The 24,501-nt window shown below is 43.2% G+C and overlaps 1 protein-coding gene across 1 annotated transcript in view; it reads right to left on the bottom strand.

Annotated features, from left to right (window-relative positions):
* Window positions 1–335: 335 nt before the first annotated feature.
* Window positions 336–24,501, bottom strand: part of LOC124018091 (PDZ domain-containing protein 4-like) — a 62,185-nt gene continuing 38,019 nt past the window's right edge. Inside the window, exons 7-12 of the mRNA XM_046333351.1 lie at window positions 19,432–19,533; window positions 14,316–14,443; window positions 13,055–14,068; window positions 6,223–6,707; window positions 6,121–6,191; window positions 336–900 (exon numbers count right to left, since the gene is read on the bottom strand). Of these exons, the coding sequence (XP_046189307.1) occupies window positions 412–900; window positions 6,121–6,191; window positions 6,223–6,707; window positions 13,055–14,068; window positions 14,316–14,443; window positions 19,432–19,533 (2,289 nt within the window). The 3' untranslated portion in view covers window positions 336–411. The remainder of the gene's footprint in view (window positions 901–6,120; window positions 6,192–6,222; window positions 6,708–13,054; window positions 14,069–14,315; window positions 14,444–19,431; window positions 19,534–24,501) is intronic.

Genomic DNA, 24,501 nt, shown 5'->3' with positions numbered 1-24,501 from the left:
TTTCTGTTTGTTGTCCTGCATCTCCTCTTGGGTTGGATTTATTTACATCCTCTCCTCTCCTCCTCTCTCCTCTCCTCTCCTCTCCTCTCCTCTCCTCTCCTCTCCTCTCCTCTCCTCTCCTCTCCTCTCCCTCCCTCTCTCCTCTCCTCTCCCTCTCCTCTCTCTCCCATCCCTCCATCACACCGTAGTAACAGAGCTGGGGGTTGTAGACCCTCTCCTCTCCTCTCCTCTCCTCTCCTCCTCTCCTCTCCTCTCCTCTCCTCTCCTCTCCTCTCCTCTCCTCCTCTCCTCTCCTCTCCTCTCCTCTCCTCTCCTCTCCTCTCCCATCCCTCCATCACACCGTAGTAACAGAGCTGGGGGTTGTAGACCCTCTCCTCTCCTCTCCTCTCCTCTCCTCCTCCCATCCCTCCATCACACTGTAGTAACAGAGAGAAGAGAATTATACACCTTCTTTCCATCCGGTGACCTGGATCCATGAGCGAGTAGTTCCTGGATGGTGACCCAGTTATCCAGGATCCTCTTGTTCCTCTTCTTCATGAACTTCTTCTGGCTGAGGGCCAGGATACTGGGACTACCACCTGTCTCCCCCTGCAGGCCTGGAGGTCCTCCTGTAGCCTTCCTGTCCACAGGTCCCTCCTGTAGGTCTCTGTCTCCCTTCAGGTAGTCCAGCCGGCTCTGCATCATGAACTCACGGCGCTGCCGGTGCTCCCTGGCCCTCAGCAGCTGTTGTTTACGCTCTTCCTTCGACCAATAACGTCCCTGCTTCATCTCGCTGACCGCGTCGTCGTCCGTCGTCATGCCGCTGCGCTCTTCTCTGATCTTAATGGCCCGGGCTTTAAGGAGGCGGTCCCTCACTGGTCGCTTGGCAACGTAGCGCGTCCCGTCGCTACGGATCTTCACCTTACGGGATAAGATAAGATAATATGGTTGGCACAATAGGTTATAGGTGCATCAAGGCTATGGCAAAAGCAGGGTACATGCTTACAATTCCCAAAGATATCATTTAATTGCACCATGTAAGACATATAGAATGAACAACTATCAATAAATAATGACAGGTAACACTTTACTTGACACCCAGAGGTGTCAGCTGACATAACTTGTCATAATAGCAGACATAACTTGTCATAATAGCAGACATAACTTGTCATAATAGCTGACATAACTTGTCATAATAGCTGACATAACTTGTCATAATAGCAGACATAACTTGTCATAATAGCAGACATAACTTGTCATAACTTGTCATAATAGCTGACATAACTTGTCATAATAGCTGACATAACTTGTCATAATAGCTGACATAACTTGTCATAATAGCAGACATAACTTGTCATAATAGCAGACATAACTTGTCATAATAGCAGACATAACTTGTCATAATAGCAGACATAACTTGTCATAACTTGTCATAATAGCAGACATAACTTGTCATAATAGCAGACATAACTTGTCATAATAGCAGACATAACTTGTCATAATAGCAGACATAACTTGTCATAATAGCAGACATAACTTGTCATAATAGCAGACATAACTTGTCATAATAGCAGACATAACTTGTCATAATAGCAGACATAACTTGTCATAACTTGTCATAATAGCAGACATAACTTGTCATAATAGCAGACATAACTTGTCATAATAGCAGACATAACTTGTCATAATAGCAGACATAACTTGTCATAACTTGTCATAATAGCAGACATAACTTGTCATAATAGCAGACATAACTTGTCATAATAGCAGACATAACTTGTCATAATAGCAGACATAACTTGTCATAACTTGTCATAATAACTGACATAACTTGTCATAATAACTGACATAACTTGTCATAATAGCTGACATAACTTGTCATAATAGCTGACATAACTTGTCATAACTTGTCATAATAACTGACATAACTTGTCATAATAGCTGACATAACTTGTCATAATAGCTGACATAACTTGTCATAATAACTGACATAACTTGTCATAATAGCAGACATAATTTGTCATAACTTGTCATAATAACTGACATAAATTGTCATAACTTGTCATAACCTGTCATAATAGCTGACATAACTTGTCATAATAGCTGACATAACTTGTCATAATAGCAGACATAACTTGTCATAACTTGTCATAATAACTGACGTAACTTGTCATAATAACTGACATAACCTGTCATAATAGCAGACATAACTTGTCATAACTTGTCATAATAACTGACATAACTTGTCATAATAACAGACATAACTTGTCATAATAGCAGACAGAACTTGTCATAACTTGTCATAATAACTGACATAACTTGTCATAATAACTGACATAACTTGTCATAATAGCAGACATAACTTGTCATAATAGCAGACATAACTGACATAACTTGTCATAATAACTGACATAACTTGTCATAATAGCAGACATAACTGACATAACTTGTCATAATAACTGACATAACTTGTCATAATAGCAGACATAACTTGTCATAATAGCAGACATAACTGACATAACTTGTCATAATAACTGACATAACTTGTCATAATAACTGACATAACTTGTCATAATAACTGACATAACCTGTCATAATAGCAGACATAACTTGTCATAACTTGTCATAATAACTGACATAAATTGTCATAACTTGTCATAACTTGTCATAATAGCTGACATAACTTGTCATAATAGCTGACATAACTTGTCATAATAACTGACATAACTTGTCATAATAACTGACATAAATTGTCATAACTTGTCATAACTTGTCATAATAGCTGACATAACTTGTCATAATAGCAGACATAACTTGTCATAACTTGTCATAATAGCAGACATAACTTGTCATAATAGCAGACATAACTTGTCATAATAGCAGACATAACTTGTCATAACTTGTCATAATAGCAGACATAACTTGTCATAACTTGTCATAATAGCAGACATAACTGGTCATAACCATGTCATAATGTGACTGACTTGCCAAGTTAAATAAAGGTAAAATAAAATAAATAAAATAAATAAAGTGTATTTTCTTAGTCTAAGTAAAGTGATTCGGGATGGTCATAATGCTTGTATTTTGTGCCAGGTATTTAAAATATGATGGGTGGGGGGGGCATGACTGTAAGCATAATTCCTGACAACAACAACATACATAGGACTTCAGAAACAATCTTTAAAACGAAAGGAAACCTCTTGGCTGGGAAAAATACATTTGAATAAATGTGGGTTTTGACAATCTTATTTTTTAACAAGCCATACATTTAATTTATTTTACCTTTATTTAACTAGGCTGTCACGCCTTGGTCTTAGTATTTTGTGTTTTCGTTATTTATTTGGTCAGGCCAGGGTGTGACATGGGTTTATTTTGTGGTGTGTTTTTGTATTGGGGTTTAGTAGGTATTGGGATTGTGGTTGAGTAAGGTTGTCTAGCATAGTCTATGGCCGCAGGTCATTCTCGTTGTCTCTGATCGGGAACCATAGTTAGGTAGCCTGGGTTTCACTGTGTGTTTGTGGGTGATTGTTCCTGTCTTTGTGTTTGCACCAGATAGGGCTGTTTCGGTTTTCGTTATTTCATTTCGTTATTTTTGTAGTTTCTGTATGTATAGTTTTTCTTCATTAAAATATCATGAATCATCACGCTGCATTTTGGTCCGATCCTTGTTCTACCTCTTCGTCAGAGGAGGAGATAGAAGAGAGCCGTTACAGAATCACCCACCACACCCGGACCAAGTGGCGTGGTAACAGGCAACAGCGACAGCAGAAGCAGCGAAAGGAGGAACGGACATGGGAGGATGAATTGTTCGGAGAAGGACCCTGGGATCAGCCTGGAGAATATCGCCTGCCCCGAGAGCTGAGAGGCGCTGGTATGAGGAGAAGCAACAGCGGCAGCAGGAGCAACAATATAGGGACTACACTACTTGGGAGGAAATAGACAGGTGGGCGGTCGACCCAGAGAGAGTGCCGGAGCCCGCCTGGGATTCGCTGGAGCAGTGCGAAGCAGGTTATAGGAGAATGGAGTTGGAGAGACAAGCACGGCGGCACAGATGGACGCCCGAGAGTCAGCCCCAAAAATGTATTGGGGGGGGCTCAGGGAGAGTGTGGCAGAGTCAGGAGTCAGACCTGAGCCAACTCTCCCTGTTTATCATGAGGAACCAAGGAGGAGACCAGTACCAGAGCCGGTGTTAGAGGTGAGCGAAGCAGAGACTGTGAAGGAGTTAATGGGGAAAGTGGAGGAGAGAGTAATGAGGGAGTTGCTAGTTTGGTGCTTTAGGTACGATATTCGTCCGACGGAGCATGTCGGGTATTTGATGGCACCTGGGTCAGCGCTCCATACTCGTCCTGAGGTGCGTGTTAGTCGGCTGGTGAAAATTGTGCCAGCCTCACGCACTAGGCCTCCTGTGTACCTACCTAGCCTTGCACGTCCTGTGCCAGCCCTGCTCTCAGGCTCTCCAGTACACCTTCACGGTCCGGTCCATCATGTGCCACCTTCACACACCAGTCCTCCGGTGGCAGCTCCCCGCACCAGGCTTCCTGTGCGTGTCCTCGGTCCAGTACCACCAGTTCCAGCACCACGCACCAGGCCTTCAGTGCGCCTCGCCTGTTCAGCGCAGCCAGCGCTTTCCTCCTCTCCTGCACTGCCGGAGTCTCCCGCCTGTTTAGCGCAGCCAGAGTGTTCCTTCTCTCTTGCGCTGTCGGAGCCTCCCGCCTGTTCAGCGCAGCCAGAGCTTTCCTCCTCTCCTGCGCTGCTGGAGTCTCCTGCCTGTTTAGCGCAGCCAGAGCTGCCAGTCTGCATAGAGCAGCCAGAGCTGCCAGTCTGCATGGAGAAGCCAGAGCTGCCAGTCTGCATGGAGCAGCCAGAGCAGCTAGATCCGCCAGTCAGCCATGATCTTCCAGAGCTGCCAGTCAGCCATGATCTTCCAGATCTGCCAGTCAACCAGACTCTTCCAGATCCGCCAGCCAGACAGGATCTTCCGGAGCCAACTACCTGCCTGAGCATCCTCTCAGTACTAGGCTTCCTCTCAGTACTGGGCTTCCACTCAGTACTGGGCTTCCTCTCAGTACTGGGCTTCCCCTCAGTCCCGAGCTTCCCCTCAGTCCCGAGCTTCCCCTCAGTCCCGAGCTGCCCCTCAGTCCAGTGGGGTCCTTGGTGAGGGTTATTAGGCCAAGGTCGGCGGCGAGGGTCGCCTATCAAAGGACGCGTTACAGGGGGACTAAGACTTGGTTGGAGTGGGGTCCACGTCCCGAGCAGGAGCCGCCACCGTGGACAGATGCCCATCCGGACCCTCCCCTATGGGTTTAGGTGTGCGGCCGGGAATCCGCACCTTGGGGGGGGTTCTGTCACGCCTTGGTCTTAGTATTTGGTGTTTTCGTTATTTATTTGGTCAGGCCAGGGTGTGACATGGGTTTATTTTGTGGTGTGTTTTTGTATTGGGGTTTAGTAGGTATTGGGATTGTGGTTGAGTAAGGTTGTCTAGCATAGTCTATGGCTGCCTGAGGCGGTTCTCAATCAGAGTCAGGTGATTCTCGTTGTCTCTGATCGGGAACCATATTTAGGTAGCCTGGGTTTCACTGTGTGTTCCTGTCTTTGTGTTTGCACCAGATAGGGCTGTTTTGGTTTTCGTTATTTCATTTTGTTATTTTTGTAGTTTCTGTATGTATAGTTTTCCTTCATTAAAATATCATGAATCATCACGCTGCATTTTGGTCCGACCCTTGTTCTACCTCTTCGTCAGAAGAGGAGATAGAAGAGAGCCATTACATAGGCAAGTCAGTTAAGAACAAATTCTTATTTTCAATGACGGCCTAGGAACAGTGGGGTTAACTGCCTGTTCGGGGGCAGAACGACAGATTTGTACCTTGTCAGCTCGGGGATTTGAACTTGCAACCTTCCGGTTACTAGTCCAACACTCTAACCACTAGGCTACCCTGCCGCCCCAAATAGTGCAACATATGTCACAGCAGGTGTAAATATGATGGTCTTATGACCATATTATAACAGGTTATGACAGCCGTTATGGTCATAACGTATTATAAAACTGGGTATCAAGTAAAGTGTTACCAATAATAAAATCTCAAATATCAACATTTTATGAAGGCCTTTCCTGCTGAATGGCAAATATAAAACCTGCAGTACCTTCCACTCCATGCGAGGTGAAGCCGGCCCCGGCTGCAGAGGGAGGTGTAGGGGTGTGGCCTGTGCCTCGGCTGTCCTGGGCACCACTAACACTCCTGGGACTGGCTGCCACTGCTGCAGCCCCTCTCTCGCCTAGACCCATCCCCGGGACCACGGCTCGGTCTACAGAGTCCAGGGAGTCCATCCGGACCTCCGGGTCGCTCGACGCCGCTGCAGCCCCTCTCTCGCCTAGACCCATCCCCGGGACCACGGCTCGGTCTACAGAGTCCAGGGAGTCCATCCGGACCTCCGGGTAGCTCGACGGCAGCTGCATGCATCTCTGGTAGGGTTTCGGTGCCGGAGGCTTGTTGCCTTGGCGACGCCGGGTGAAGTATGGGCTGGACTCTGCGGTTGGACCCCCTGACCTGTCGTGGTGTGTGGGGTTAGCTCTGGGGGACTTCCGTGGGGGTGTTGTGGTTGTTCCGCCATCAGCTATCCCCCTCTGCGATGATAACCCCCCCCCGACAACGTTATCCCCCCGGGTCAGAGACCAGAATTTTGGATGGACGGGGCTTGTGCTGGCGTTGGTCATTTGGATCTGGTACTTCCTGCATGAAAGAAAGAAAGAAAGAAAGAAAGAGAGAGAGAGAGAGAGAGAGAGAGAGAGAGAGAGAGAGAGAGAGAGAGAGAGAGAGAGAGAGAGAGAGAGAGAGAGAGAGAGAGAGAGAGAGAGAGAGAGAGAGAGAGAGAGAGAGAGAGAGAGAGAGAGAGAGAGAGAGAGAGAGAGAGAGAGAGAGAGAGAGAGAGAGAGAGAGAGAGAGAGAGAGAGAGAGAGAGAGAGAGAGAGAGAGAGAGAGAGAGAGAGAGAGAGATTTTCTTTGCAAAAATAGAGGTATTACTTGTGTTAAGAAAACAATGACGTTTTAACCAGCCTACTGATGTACAGGACATTACACAGCACAAGACAGACAAGACTTCTACAGCGTATACAGTATCAATAGATGATCTATACAGTATCATTAGATGATCTATACAGTATCAATAGATGATCTATACAGTATCAATAGATGATCTATACAGTATCAATAGATGATCTATACAGTATCAATAGATGATCTATACAGTATCAATAGATGATCTATACAGTATCAATAGATGATCTATACAGTATCAATAGATGATCTATACAGTATCAATAGATGATCTATACAGTATCAATAGATGATCTATACAGTATCAATAGATGATCTATACAGTATCAATAGATGATCTATACAGTATCAATAGATGATCTATACAGTATCAATAGATGATCTATACAGTATCAATAGATGATCTATACAGTATCAATAGATGCTCTATACAGTATCAATAGATGCTCTATACAGTATCATTAGATGATCTATACAGTATCAATAGATGCTCTATACAGTATCAATAGATGATCTATACAGTATCAATAGATGATCTATACAGTATCAATAGATGCTCTATACAGTATCATTAGATTATCTTTACAGCATCGATACAATATCAATATATTATCAATAGATTATCTATAGATTATATACACAGTATATATGCAGCATCTGTAGAGTATCTATAGATTATCTACACAGTATATATACAGTATCTATAGATTATCTACACCGCATACATACGGTATCTATACATTATTTATAGATTGTCTATATAGTATATATAGAGTATCTATACAGCATCTATAGGGTATCTATACAGTATCTATAGATTATCTACACAGTATATATGCAGCACCTATAGAGTAGTTATAGATTATCTACACAGTATATATACAGTATCTATAGATTATCTACACCGCATACATACGTTATCTATACAGTATTTATAGATTATCTATATAGTAAATATAAAGTATCTATAGAGTGCCTATACAGTATCTATAGATTATTTACACAGTATATATAAAGTATATATAGAGTATATATACACTGTATCTATAGAGTATCTACACAGTATCAGTACAGTGTCTATAGATTATCTACACAGCATATATATACAGTATCTATACAGTATCTATACAGTATACACAGAGTATCTATACAGTTTCTAAAGATTATCTACACAGTATCTATACAGTATATATACTTTATCTATAGAGTATCTATAGAGTGTCTGCACCATATCTATACAGTATCTACACAGTATATACACAGTATATACACAGTATATACACAGTATATATACAGTATATATACAGTGTATACACAGTGTATACACAGTATATATACAGTATCTACACAGTATCTATACAGTATCTACACAGTATATACACAGTATCTATAGAGTGTCTACACAGTATCTACATAGTATCTATACAGTATCTACACAGTATATACACAGTATCTATAGAGTGTCTACACAGTATCTATACAGTATATATACTTTATCTATACTTTATCTATAGACATTTACATTACATTTAAGTCATTTAGCAGACGCTCTTATCCAGAGCGACTTACAAATTGGTTCATTCACCTTATGACATCCAGTGGGACAGTCACTTAACAATAGTGCATCTAAAACTTAGGGGGGGTGGGGTGAGAGGGATTACTTAACCTATCCTAGGTATTCCTTAAAGAGGTGGGGTTTCAGGTGTCTCCGGAAGGTGGTGATTGACTCCGCTGTCCTGGCGTCGTGAGGGAGTTTGTTCCACCATTGGGGGGCCAGGGCAGCGAACAGTTTTGACTGGGCTGAGCGGGAGCTGTACTTCCTCAGTGGTAGGGAGGCGAGCAGGCCAGAGGTGGATGAACGCAGTGCCCTTGTTTGGGTGTAGGGCCTGATCAGAGCCTGGAGGTACTGAGGTGCCGTTCCCCTCACAGCTCCGTAGGCAAGCACCATGGTCTTGTAGCGGATGCGAGCTTCAACTGGAAGCCAGTGGAGAGAACGGAGGAGCGGGGTGACGTGAGAGAACTTGGGAAGGTTGAACACCAGACGGGCTGCGGCGTTCTGGATGAGTTGAAGGGGTTTAATGGCACAGGCAGGGAGCCCAGCCAACAGCGAGTTGCAGTAATCCAGACGGGAGATGACAAGTGCCTGGATTAGGACCTGCGCCGCTTCCTGTGTGAGGCAGGGTCGTACTCTGCGGATGTTGTAGAGCATGAACCTACAGGAACGGGCCACCGCCTTGATGTTAGTTGAGAACGACAGGGTGTTGTCCAGGATCACGCCAAGGTTCTTGGCGCTCTGGGAGGAGGACACAATGGAGTTGTCGACCGTGATGGCGAGATCATGGAACGGGCAGTCCTTCCCCGGGAGGAAGAGCAGCTCCGTCTTGCCGAGGTTCAGCTTGAGGTGATGATCCGTCATCCACACTGATATGTCTGCCAGACATGCAGAGATGCGATTCGCCACCTGGTCATCAGAAGGGGGAAAGGAGAAGATTAATTGTGTGTCGTCTGCATAGCAATGATAAGAGAGACCATGTGAGGTTATGACAGAGCCAAGTGACTTGGTGTATAGCGAGAATAGGAGAGGGCCAAGAACAGAGCCCTGGGGGACACCAGTGGTGAGAGCGCGTGGTGAGGAGACAGATTCTCGCCACGCCACCTGGTAGGAGCGACCTGTCAGGTAGGACGCAATCCAAGCGTGGGCCGCGCCGGAGATGCCCAACTCGGAGAGGGTGGAGAGGAGGATCTGATGGTTCACAGTATCGAAGGCAGCCGATAGATCTAGAAGGATGAGAGCAGAGGAGAGAGAGTTAGCTTTAGCAGTGCGGAGCGCCTCCGTGATACAGAGGAGAGCAGTCTCAGTTGAATGACTAGTCTTGAAACCTGACTGATTTGGATCAAGAAGGTCATTCAGAGAAAGATAGCGGGAGAGCTGGCCAAGGACGGCACGTTCAAGAGTTTTGGAGAGAAAAGAAAGAAGGGATACTGGTCTGTAATTGTTGACATCGGAGGGATCGAGTGTAGGTTTTTTCAGAAGGGGTGCAACTCTCGCTCTCTTGAAGACGGAAGGGACGTAGCCAACGGTCAGGGATGAGTTGATGAGCGAGGTGAGGTAAGGGAGAAGGTCTCCGGAAATGGTCTGGAGAAGAGAGGAGGGGATAGGGTCAAGCGGGCAGGTTGTTGGGCGGCCGGCCGTCACAAGACGCGAGATTTCATCTGGAGAGAGAGGGGAGAAAGAGGTCAGAGCACAGGGTAGGGCAGTGTGAGCAGAACCAGCGGTGTCGTTTGACTTAGCAAACGAGGATCGGATGTCGTCGACCTTCTTTTCAAAATGGTTGACGAAGTCATCTGCAGAGAGGGAGGAGGGGGGAGGGGGCGGAGGATTCAGGAGGGAGGAGAAGGTGGCAAAGAGCTTCCTAGGGTTAGAGGCAGATGCTTGGAATTTAGCGTGGTAGAAAGTGGCTTTAGCAGCAGAGACAGAGGAGGAAAATGTAGAGAGGAGGGAGTGAAAGGATGCCAGGTCCGCAGGGAGGCGAGTTTTCCTCCATTTCCGCTCGGCTGCCCGGAGCCCTGTTCTGTGAGCTCGCAATGAGTCATCGAGCCACGGAGCGGGAGGGGAGGACCGAGCCGGCCTGGAGGATAGGGGACATAGAGAGTCAAGGGATGCAGAGAGGGAGGAGAGGAGGGTTGAGGAGGCAGAATCAGGAGATAGGTGGGAGAAGGTTTGAGCGGAGGGAAGAGATGATAGGATGGAAGAGGAGAGAGTAGCGGGGGAGAGAGCGAAGGTTGGGACGGCGCGATACCATCCGAGTAGGGGCAGTGTGGGAGGTGTTGGATGAGAGCGAGAGGGAAAAGGATACAAGGCAGTGGTCGGAGACTTGGAGGGGAGTTGCAGTGAGGTTAGTGGAAGAACAGCATCTAGTAAAGATGAGGTCGAGCGTATTGCCTGCCTTGTGAGTAGGGGGGAAGGTGAGAGGGTGAGGTCAAAAGAGGAGAGGAGTGGAAAGAAGGAGGCAGAGAGGAAAGAGTCAAAGGTAGACGTGGGGAGGTTAAAGTCGCCTAGAACTGTGAGAGGTGAGCCGTCCTCAGGAAAGGAGCTTATCAAGGCATCAAGCTCATTGATGAACTCTCCGAGGGAACCTGGAGGGCGATAAATGATAAGGATGTTAAGCTTGAAAGGGCTAGTAACTGTGACAGCATGGAATTCAAAGGAGGCGATAGACAGATGGGTAAGGGGAGAAAGAGAGAATGACCACTTGGGAGAGATGAGGATCCCGGTGCCACCACCCCGCTGACCAGACGCTCTCGGGGTGTGCGAGAACACGTGGGCGGACGAAGAGAGAGCAGTAGGAGTAGCAGTGTTGTCTGTGGTGATCCATGTTTCCGTCAGTGCCAAGAAGTCGAGGGACTGGAGGGAGGCATAGGCTGAGATGAACTCTGCCTTGTTGACCGCAGATTGGCAGTTCCAGAGGCTACCGGAGACCTGGAACTCCACGTGGGTCGTGCGCGCTGGGACCACCAGAGTAGGGTGGCCGCGGCCACGCGGTGAGGAGCGTTTGTATGGTCTGTGCAGAGAGGAGAGAACAGGGATAAACAGACACATAGTTGACAGGCTACAGAAGAGGCTACGCTAATGCAAAGGAGATTGGAATGACAAGTGGACTACACGTCTCGAATGTTCAGAAAGTTAAGCTACGTAGCAAGAATCTTATTGACTAAAATGATTAAAATGATACAGTACTGCTGAAGTAGGCCAGCTGGCAGTGGGTGCATTGTTGACACTACACTAATCAAGTCGTTCCGTTGAGTGTAATAGTTTCTGCAGTGTTGCTATTCGGGGGCTAGCAGGCTAGCTAGCAGTGTTGTTTACGCTACGTTGCGTTAAAAGAACGACAATAGATGGCTAGCGAACCTAGAAAATCGCTCTAGACTACACAATTATCTTTGATACAAAGACGGCTATGTAGCTAGCTAAGTAGCTAGCTACGATCAAACAAATCAAACCGTTGTACTGTAATGAAATGAAGTGAAAATGTGATACAACCTGTGAATGCGACCGGGTAGTTGAGTTCTATACAGAAGACGTTGGCTAGCGTTGGCTAGCGTTGGCTAGCTGTTGGCTAGCTAGCAGAGTTGGCTAGCTAGCAGAGTCACCTACGTTAAGGACGACAAATAGCTGGCTAGCTAACCTCGGTAAATTAAGATAATCACTCTAAGACTACACACTCTAAACCTAAACAACACAATTATCTTGGATACGATGATACGATGATACGAAGACAGCAAAGACAGCTATGTAGGTAGCTAACACTAAACTAATCAAGTCGTTCAGTTGAGTGTAATAGTTTCTCAGTGCAGCTAATCAGTGGACGTTAGCTAGCTGGCTAGTGAAGACTACGTTAGGACGGCGAAATACGATAATTACGCAATTATCTTATAGAGTATAGAGTATCTATAGTGCCTGCAACATATCTATACAGTATCTACACAGTGTATACACAGTATATACACAGTATATACGCAGTATATATACAGTATATATACAGTGTATACACAGTATATATACAGTATATATACAGTATCTACACAGTATCTATACAGTATCTACACAGTATATACACAGTATCTATAGAGTGTCTACACAGTATCTACATAGTATCTATACAGTATCTACACAGTATATACACAGTATCTATAGAGTGTCTACACAGTATCTATACAGTATATATACTTTATCTATACTTTATCTATAGAGTATCTATAGAGTGTCTGCACCATATCTATACAGTATCTACACAGTATATACACAGTATATATACAGTATATATACAGTGTATACACAGTATATATACAGTATCTACACAGTATCTATACAGTATCTACACAGTATATACACAGTATCTATAGAGTGTCTACACAGTATCTATACAGTATCTACACAGTATATACACAGTATATATACAGTATATAGACAGTATTTATACAGTATCTACACAGTAGCTATAAAGTATCTCACAAGACATTACCTGTAGCTGTTGGGAGAGAAGGAACCATTCAGACTACCATGTCCTCCTTTCTCCCATCCCCGCCGAGAGCCGACCTTGTTGGGTGTGTCCCCTCCTCTATCCTCTTCCTGGATGGACAAGGACAGAGGGAGTAACTCGGTGCTGACCAGAGGGGTGGTCCTGCAGCTCTCTCCCCCTGTGTTGTAGGCACTGGTGCTGTCTTTGTCCAGGTCTGGGTCGGATCTCTCCCGCTCAGGGAGCTCATTGATGTCCGATAGCTTGCGGTGGAGCTTGTTGGCGGGCTCTGGGTCTGTGTCGTGGTCGGGTTCGGGTTCAGAACCAGTGGGTAGGGCTCCACGGCCAACAACATCCTCCTCCAGAAGCCACGCCTTCATGCATCGTTCTCTCAGCTGTTGCATCTTCTGCACTCTCAGGATGTTGCGGCACTTAAACTCTAGATGACGTAGTTCCTCCTCTAACAACGCCATCTCATGTTGTGTCATGCTCTCGTTGCAGTTTACATCGACTTTTGGGTCACTCCCCCCTTCACCCTCACACATCTCACCCTCCTCCTCCTCCTCCTCCTCAGTCCCTGATCTTCCTCCCTGGCTTCTCTCAGCAAGCTTCCTGTTCCTTTCAAATTGACACCTAATCTCTAGTAGCTCCCTGTACCTCTCGCACTCTTCCTCAGTAAGACCCGGCATCATCATCATCATCATCAGTGGGTCGGGTACGTACCCCCCCAACCCCAACCCCAACCCTGTCCCCAAACCCCCCCCCAGTCCCTTTCCTCCATACAGCCCCACCCTTGGCTGGGAGTCATTACTGAGGTGGATCTCTTGGAGGTGGGGCGAGGGGGACGAGGGTGTATTCCCAGGCCTGAACTTCCTCATGCTGCCTGGGGTGTTGGTTGTGTTGGTGTTTGGGGCGCTCGTCTGGTCCTGGTCCTCTCCCAGCAGGTCATGTTCAGAGGACTCAGCGTTGTGGGTGCTTTCGTCTGTACGACCCACGCCACTGTCCAGCTCCTGACTGTTACTGGGGAGATGACCAGTATCATAAACAGTATCTATACAGTATCTACAGCATCTTCACAGTATCTACACAGTATTTGTACAGTATCTATACAGTAGCTAGACGCTGTTACTGAGCAGAAGAGAAGAAGCAGATAACCTGGAGAGGCAGCTTGATGTACACCCCCCTGGACAGGACGCTAGTCTGACACAGGGGAGAGAAGCAGTTTTAGGGCTATAGAAGCTAAGCTAGCCACTGATGCTGTACCAACCTGAGAGTAGTCAGACTAAGGATGTGGGTGGGGGTGTGTGGCCCCTCTCTGTAGAGGCTGGGCAGGTGGCAGGTGTGGAGGGCCTCAACATTCATATCCACCTCCTCTGGGCCCACCTGGTGCTCGTTCTGGGTGAAGGAATGGTTGGTTGAGTTATAATATTTTTTTCAAGGACACCAGCGTTGTGGTTGAAGTGCGTTTGTTTCAAAAGATGGCAAATGGCCAAAGTTGAGTAATGTCATTGATTGTTGAAGGAGACGAGCGACGAAAGAACATAGGATGAAAATGAGAAAAGTTCAAAGGTCATACGTTATTTTTAGTTCAACACAATTTTTATTTTATTTTAAAAACACTAGATGGCAACATCATCATTTGACATCCATTTGTTATATTTCCTGCGGTTAGATTATGTTATTTGAAATGTAAAATAAATATGGATCTTGTTATTGAGCAATTAAACTACAATGTTTTAGCTTTCCGTATTGGGTTATTGATTTATTTGAAAGATAATTTAATGTCATTTAAATGAAATGTCACAAAGAGCAGAGCATAGACTTCTGTCTCTTTTTCATGTTCCTCAGGATCAGAATTAGTATCAGAATACAGGAGTACCAGTATATTTAGAGTAGTACCAGTATACAGTATATTTACACTAGTACCAGTATACAGTATATTTAGAGTAGTACCAGTATACAGTATATTTAGAGTAGTATCAGTATACAGTATATTTAGAGTAGTATCAGTATACAGTATATTTAGACTAGTACCAGTATACAGTATATTTACACTAGTACCAGTATACAGTATATTTACACTAGTACCAGTATACAGTATATTTACACTAGTACCAGTATACAGTATATTTACACTAGTACCAGTATACAGTATATTTACACTAGTACCAGTATACAGTATATTTACACTAGTATCAGTATACAGTATATTTACACTAGTAACAGTATAAAGTATAATTAGACTAGTACCAGTATACAGTATATTTACACTAGTACCAGTATACAGTATATTTACACTAGTACCAGTATACAGTATATTTACACTAGTACCAGTATACAGTATATTTACACTAGTACCAGTATACAGTATATTTACACTAGTACCAGTATACTGTATATTTAGAGTAGTACCAGTATACAGTATATTTACACTAGTACCAGTATACAGTATATTTACACTAGTACCAGTATACTGTATATTTAGAGTAGTACCAGTATACAGTATATTTAGACTAGTACCAGTATACAGTATATTTAGACTAGTACCAGTATACTGTATATTTAGAGTAGTACCAGTATACAGTATATTTAGACTAGTACCAGTATACAGTATATTTAGACTAGTACCAGTATACTGTATATTTAGAGTAGTACCAGTATACAGTATATTTAGACTAGTACCAGTATACAGTATATTTAGACTAGTACCAGTATACAGTATATTTAGAGCAGTACCAGTATACAGTATATTTAGAGTAGTATCAGTATACAGTATATTTAGACTAGTATCAGTATACAGTATATTTAGACTAGTACCAGTATACAGTATATTTAGACTAGTATCAGTATACAGTATATTTAGACTAGTATCAGTATACAGTATATTTACACTAGTACCAGTATACAGTATATTTAGAGTAGTACCAGTATACAGTATATTTAGACTAGTACCAGTATACAGTATATTTAGACTAGTACCAGTATACAGTATATTTAGAGCAGTACCAGTATACAGTATATTTAGAGTAGTATCAGTATACAGTATATTTAGACTAGTATCAGTATACAGTATATTTAGACTAGTACCAGTATACAGTATATTTAGACTAGTACCAGTATACAGTATATTTAGAGCAGTACCAGTATACAGTATATTTAGACTAGTACCAGTATACAGTATATTTGGAGTAGTATCAGTATACAGTATATTTAGACTAGTACCAGTATACAGTATATTTAGAGCAGTACCAGTATACAGTATATTTAGAGTAGTACCAGTATACAGTATATTTGCACTAGTATCAGTATACAGTATATTTAGAGTAGTATCAGTATACTGTATATTTAGACTAGTATCAGTATACAGTATATTTAGACTAGTATCAGCATACAGTATATTTGCACTAGTATCAGTATACAGTATATTTACACTAGTACCAGTATACAGTATATTTAGACTAGTACCAGTATACAGTATATTTAGAGCAGTACCAGTATACAGTATATTTAGACTAGTACCAGTATACAGTATATTTAGAGTAGTATCAGTATACAGTATATTTAGACTAGTACCAGTATACAGTATATTTAGAGCAGTACCAGTATACATTATATTTAGAGTAGTACCAGTATACAGTATATTTGCACTAGTATCAGCATACAGTATATTTGCACTAGTATCAGTATACAGTATATTTACACTAGTATCAGGATACAGTATATTTAGACTAGTATCAGCATACAGTATATTTGCACTAGTACCAGTATACAGTATATTTACACTAGTACCAGTATACAGTATATTTACACTAGTACCAGTATACAGTATATTTACACTAGTACCAGTATACAGTATATTTACACTAGTATCAGTATACAGTATATTTAGACTAGTATCAGCATACAGTATATTTGCACTAGTACCAGTATACAGTATATTTAGACTAGTACCAGTATACAGTATATTTACACTAGTATCAGTATACAGTATATTTAGAGTAGTATCAGTATACTGTATATTTAGACTAGTACCAGTATACAGTATATTTACACTAGTATCAGTATACAGTATATTTGCACTAGTATCAGCATACAGTATATTTACACTAGTACCAGTATACAGTATATTTAGACTAGTACCAGTATGCAGTATATTTACACTAGTACCAGTATACAGTATATTTAGACTAGTACCAGTATACAGTATATTTAGAGTAGTATCAGTATACAGTATATTTACACTAGTACCAGTATACAGTATATTTACACTAGTACCAGTATACAGTATATTTACACTAGTACCAGTATACAGTATATTTGCATTAGTACCAGTATACAGTATATTTACACTAGTACCAGTATACAGTATATTTACACTAGTATCAGTATACAGTATATTTAGACTAGTATCAGTATACAGTATATTTGCATTAGTACCAGTATACAGTATATTTAGACTAGTACCAGTATACAGTATATTTACACTAGTATCAGTATACAGTATATTTAGAGTAGTATCAGTATACTGTATATTTAGACTAGTACCAGTATACAGTATATTTACACTAGTATCAGTATACAGTATATTTAGACTAGTACCAGTATACTGTATATTTAGACTAGTACCAGTATACAGTATATTTAGACTAGTACCAGTATACAGTATATTTAGAGTAGTATCAGTATACAGTATATTTACACTAGTACCAGTATACAGTATATTTACACTAGTACCAGTATACAGTATATTTACATTAGTACCAGTATACAGTATATTTACACTAGTACCAGTATACAGTATATTTACACTAGTATCAGTATACAGTATATTTAGACTAGTATCAGTATACAGTATATTTAGACTAGTATCAGTATACAGTATATTTGCATTAGTACCAGTATACAGTATATTTAGACTAGTACCAGTATACAGTATATTTACACTAGTATCAGTATACAGTATATTTAGAGTAGTATCAGTATACTGTATATTTAGACTAGTACCAGTATACAGTATATTTACACTAGTATCAGTATACAGTATATTTATACTAGTACCAGTATACTGTATATTTAGACTAGTACCAGTATACGGTATACAGTATATTTAGACTAGTATCAGTATACAGTATATTTGCATTAGTACCAGTATACAGTATATTTAGACTAGTACCAGTATACAGTATATTTACACTAGTATCAGTATACAGTATATTTAGACTAGTACCAGTATACTGTATATTTAGACTAGTACCAGTATACGGTATACAGTATATTTAGAATGGTATCTGTACACATTGTATTCAGACTAGTACATTATAACCCCCCCATCCTCCACCTGCCAAATCCTAATTGAATCACTGTTAGTGAGACTACATAATGACATATAGTCTGGTAAGATAGTGGTATTGATGTGGTGTGTGTGTGTGTGTGTGTGTGTGTGTGTGTGTGTGTGTGTGTGTGTGTGTGTGTGTGTGTGTGTGTGTGTGTGTGTGTGTGTGTGTGTGTGTGTGCTGTGTGTCTGTGCATGCTGGGTGACTGTGTGTGTGTCTGTGCATGCTGGTTGACTGTGTGTGTGTCTGTGCATGCTGGGTGACTGTGTGTGTGTCTGTGCATGCTGTGTGTCTGTGTGAATATATAGCTGTGACCTTGAAGCAACAAAAATGGGACGTTGTAGATAAACCTGTCTCCTCCTCCTCCTCCTCCTACATTTCCTCGCTATCTCATCCCTCCACTCTTCCCTCTCCCACTCTCTGTCACCCATTCACCTGTTTCTTCAATATTTCCTCCCTCCATCCTATACCCTTCTTTATTCAATTCTAGAATATAATTTCTAGATGATTTAGTTTGGTGTGTTATCTATGTGTTGTGGAGATCTGATAGTAGAAATGACACTCTTTTCTACATTTTGCCATGGCGAAAGATTTATCGTGGCCTATCAGGTATATGTACTGTAAGCCTTAAAGACTGTGTGTGTGGCTGTAAGCTAGAGAGAGTGAGTGTCTGTTTGAGTATTTGTGTATTTGCAGATGTAGGATCTTAATTTGAGAAACATTTCCCGCAGCTACATAAAATGTGAATTATAATGTGGATTATATATATATATATTTCTTTTTAAATCAAATTGGAAATTACTTTGAGAGTTTTTAAAACTCAAACACACTACATTTGTACAATAGAATGTACTATTAATGAGAGAAACATCTTAATATTGACTTTCATATTTGCATCATTTATGTGCAAAGTTGTGTGTGTGTGTGTGTGTGTGTGTGTGTGTGTGTGTGTGTGTGTGTGTGTGTGTGTGTGTGTGTGTGTGTGTGTGTGTGTGTGTGTGTGTGTGTGTGTGTGTGTGTGTGTGTGTGTGTGTGTGTGTGTGTGTGTACCTCTAAGTCGGGTCTGGCCAGCAGCAGTGAGAAGTTGATGCTGTCCTCTCTGGTCAAAATGGCCACCGCCTCTTCTCTGTTCTGGATGTCAATACCATTTATCTAGTTGGAAACAGGAAGACATTATAGACTGTTCTGGATGTCAATACCGTTTATCTACTGGGGTACCAGTACTGAGTCAATGTGGAGGGGTACGAGGTAATAACATGGCTATATACCTGGAGTACCAGTACTGAGTCAATGATAACACGGCTATATACCTGGAGTTCCAGTACTGAGTCAATGATAACACAGCTATATACCTGGGTACCAGTACTGAGTCAATGATAACACGGCTATATACCTCGGGTACCAGTACTGAGTCAATGATAACATGGCTATATACCTTTGGTACCAGTACTGAGTCAATGATAACATGGCTACCAGTACTGAGTCAATGATAACATGGCTGGACTACCAGTACTGAGTCAATGATAACATGGCTATATACCTGGAGTACCAGTACTGAGTCAATGATAACATGGCTATATACCTGGGTACCAGTACTGAGTCAATGATAACACAGCTATATACCTGGGTACCAGTACTGAGTCAATGATAACACGGCTATATACCTGGACTACCAGTACTGAGTCAATGATAACATGGCTATATACCTGGACTACCAGTACTGAGTCAATGATAACATGGCTATATACCTGGAGTACCAGTACTGAGTCAATGATAACATGGCTATATACCTGGGTACCAGTACTGAGTCAATGATAACACAGCTATATACCTGGGTACCAGTACCAATGATACTGAGTCAATGATAACACAGCTATATACCTGGAGTACCAGTACTGAGTCAATGATAACATGGCTATATACCTGGAGTACCAGTACTGAGTCAATGTGGAGGGGTACGAGGTAATAACATGGCTATATACACAGGGTACTAGTACTGATTCAATGTGCAGGGGTATGAAGTAATAACTTGGCTACATACCTGGGCTACCAGTACTGAGTCAATGTGCAGAGGTACGAGGTAATAACTTGGCTACATACCTGGGCTACCAGTACTGAGTCAATGTGCAGAGGTACGAGGTAATAACTTGGCTACATACCTGGGCTACCAGTACTGAGTCAATGTGCAGAGGTACGAGGTAATAACATGGCTATATACACAGGGTACTAGTACTGATTCAATGTGCAGGGGTATGAGGTAATAACTTGGCTACATACCTGGGCTACCAGTACTGAGTCAATGTGCAGAGGTACGAGGTAATAACTTGGCTACATACCTGGGCTACCAGTACTGAGTCAATATGCAGGGGTACAAGGTAATAACATGGCTATATACCTAGGCTACCAGTACTGAGTCAATGTGCAGAGGTACGAGGTAATAACTTGGCTACATACCTGGGCTACCAGTACTGAGTCAACGTGCAGAGGTACGAGGTAATAACTTGGCTACATACCTGGGCTACCAGTACTGAGTCAACGTGCAGGGGTACGAGGTAATAACTTGGCTACATACCTGGGCTACCAGTACTGAGTCAATGTGCAGGGGTACGAGGTAATAACTTGGCTACATACCTGGGCTACCAGTACTGAGTCAACGTGCAGGGGTACGAGGTAATAACTTGGCTACATACCTGGGCTACCAGTACTGAGTCAACGTGCAGGGGTACGAGGTAATAACTTGGCTACATACCTGGGCTACCAGTACTGAGTCAATGTGCAGGGGTACGAGGTAATTGAGGTAGATATGTACATATGCACTATATACTAAAGTATGTGGAACCCCCTTGAAATGAGTGTATTTTGCTATTTCAGCCACATCTGTTGCTAACATTTGTATAAAATCCAGGACACAGCCATGCAATCTCCATAGACACATTGGCAGTAGAATGGGCCTTAATGAAGAGCTCATTGACTTTCAACGTGGCACCGTCACAGGATGCCACCTTTCCAACAAATACCCAAATCTAACTGCCTGTAGCTCAGGCCCTGAAGCAAGGATATATCATGACACGAGGTGAGACCCAGATGCAGACACAGGAGACAGATGGTTGGAGTCTTACAATGTTTCTTAATCCAAAAGGAATAGGGAAGAGAATACTCGTGGATAAAAAGGTCAAAACCAGATCGGAGTCCAGGACAGAATGGTCAGGCAGGCGGGGGGCAAAGTCCAGAAACAGGCAAAGGTTAAAAACCGGGAGGACAAGAAAAGGGAACGTAGAACAAAATGTGGGAAAAGTCAAGGGATATGAATACTTAACGGATGCTCTGTATATAAATACATGAAGTAAATATGAATAAAGGGACCAGTGTTCAATGACTAGGTACAGCAGTCTATAAGTACAAATCAAATCACATTTTATTGGTCACATATACATGGTTAGCAGATATTAATGAGAGTGTGGTGAAATGCTTGTGCTTCTAGTTCCGACCGTGCAGTAATATCTAACAATGTAATCTAACAATTTCACGACAACTACCTCATACACACACATGTAAAGGAATGTATAAGAATATGTACATATAAATACATGGATGAGTGATGGCCGAACGGCATAGGCAGGATGCAGTAGGTGGTATAGAGTACAGTATATATATATGAGATGAGTAATGTAGGGTATGTAAACATTATATAAAGTGGAATGGTTTAAAGTGGCTAGTGATACATTTATTACATCCAATGTTTAATTAGTGGCCAGTGATTTGAGTCTGTATTTTGGCAGCAGCCACTCAATGTTAGTGATGGCTGTTTAACAGTCTGATGGCCTTGAGATAGAAGCTGTTTTTCAGTCTCTCGGTCCCTGCTTTGATGCACCTGTACTGACCTCGCCTTCTGGATGGTAGTGGGGTGAACAGGCAGTGACTCGGCTGGTTGATGTCCTTGATGATCTTTATGGCCTTCCTGTGACATTGGGTGTTGTAGGTGTCCTGGAGGGCAGGTAGTTTAACCCCAGTGATGCGTTGTGCAGACCTCACTACCCTCTGGAGAGCCTTACGGTTGTGGGCGGAGCATTTGCTGTACCAGGCGGTGATACAGCCCGACAGGATGCTCTCGATTGTGCATCTGTAAAGGTTTGTGAGTGCTTTCAGTGATAAGACAAATTGCTTGAGTGTGAGGTTATTTTCCTGACACCACACTCCGAGGGCCCTCACCTTCTCCCTGTAGGCTGTCTTGATGATTGAGTTGGAGGTGTGCATGGCCACACAGTCATGGGTGAACAGGGAGTACAGGAGAGGGCTGAGAATGCACCCTTGTGGGGCCCCAGTGTTGAGGATCAGCGGGGTGGAGATGTTGTTTCCTACCCTCACCACCTGGGGGCGGCCCATCAGAAAGTCCAGGAACCCATTACACAGGGCGGGGTCGAGACCCAGGGTCTCGAGCTTGATGACGAGCTTGGAGGGTACTATGGTGTTAAATGCTGAGCTGTAGTTGATAAACAGCATTCTTACATAGGTATTCCTCTTGTCCAGATGGGTTAAGGCAGTGTGCAGTGTGGTTGTGTTTGCGTCGTCTGTGGACCTATTGGTGAGGTAAGCAAATTGGAGTGGGCCTAGGGTGTCAGGTAGGGTGGAGGTGATATGGTCCTTGACTAGTCTCTCAAAACTTCATGATGACGGAAGTGAGCGCTACGGGGCAATAGTCCTTTAGCTCAGTTGCCTTGGCTTTCTTGGGAACAGGAGCAATGGTGGCCCTCTTGAAGCATGTGGGAACAGCAGACTGGTATAAGGATTGATTGAATATGTCCGTAAACACACCAGCCAGCTGGTCTGCGCATGCTCCGAGGACGCGGCTGGGGATGCTGTCTGGGACGGTAGCCTTGCGAGTGTTAACACATTTAAATATTTTACTCACGTTGGCTGAGGTGGAGGAGAACCCGCAGGTTTTGGTAGCGGGCTGTGTCAGTGGCACTGTATTGTCCTCAAAGCGAGCGAATACGTTTTTTAGTTTGTCTGGGAGCAAGACGTCGGTGTCCGCGACGGGGCTGGTTTTCTTTTTGCAGTCCGTGATTGACTGTAGACACTGCCACATACGTCTCATGTCTGAGCCGTTGAATTGCGATTCTACTTTGTCTCTATACTGATGCTTAGCTTGTTTAATTGCCTTGTGGAGGGAATAGATACACTGTTTGTATTCGGTCATGTTTCCAGTCGCCTTTTCGTGATTAAAAGCAATGGTTCGCACTTTCAGTTTTGTGCGAATGCTGCCATCAATCCACGGTTTTTGGAAGGTTTTAATAGTCACCGTGGGTACATCATCACCGATGCACTTGCTAATAAACTCGCTCAACGAATCAGCGTATTCATCAATATTGTTGTCTGAGGCTATCCATAAATATCCCAGTCCACGTGATCGAAATAATCTTCGAGCGTGGAATCAGATTGGTCGGACCAGCGTTGAACAGACCTGAGCATGGGCGTTTCCTGTTTTAGTTTCTGACTATAGGCTGGGAGCAACAAAATGGAGTCATGGTCATATTTCCGGAGAGGAGGGCGAGGGGGGGGGGGGCTTTGTATGAGTCACAGAACTTTGAGTAGCAGTGTTCCAGAATGCTGCCAGCCCGGGTCGCGCATTAGATATGCTGAAAGGATTTAGGGAGTCTTGTTTTCAGATTAGCCTTGTTAAAATCCCCAGCTACAATAAATGTCTCAGGATATGTGGTTTCCAGTTTACATAGAGTCCAATAAAGTTCTTTCAGGGCCGTCGAGGTGTCTGCTTGGGGGGGGGGGGGTATACACGGCTGTGATTATAATCAAAGAGAATTCTCTTGGTAGATAATGTGGTCACGAAATCATAAGGCATACACCCCCGCCCTTCTTCTTACCAGAAAGATTCTTGTTTCTGTTCGGCGCGATGCGTGCTGTCCCGACTCCGATAGCGTGTCTCGAGTGAGCCATGTTTCCGTGAAACAAAGACCGTTACAGTCTCTGATGTCTCTCTGGAAGGCTACGCTTGCAAGGATTTTGTCTACCTTGTCAAGAGACTGGACATTGGCGAGTAGTATGCTCGAGAGCGGGTAGAGTACCGGGTGGTTTGGAACAAGAAACCAACATCAGTAACCATGG

The sequence above is a fragment of the Oncorhynchus gorbuscha genome, linkage group LG03 (assembly GCF_021184085.1).
Source record: "Oncorhynchus gorbuscha isolate QuinsamMale2020 ecotype Even-year linkage group LG03, OgorEven_v1.0, whole genome shotgun sequence".
In the NCBI taxonomy this organism is placed as follows: domain Eukaryota; kingdom Metazoa; phylum Chordata; class Actinopteri; order Salmoniformes; family Salmonidae; genus Oncorhynchus; species Oncorhynchus gorbuscha.
This window is presented reverse-complemented; position numbering and strand designations above follow the sequence as displayed.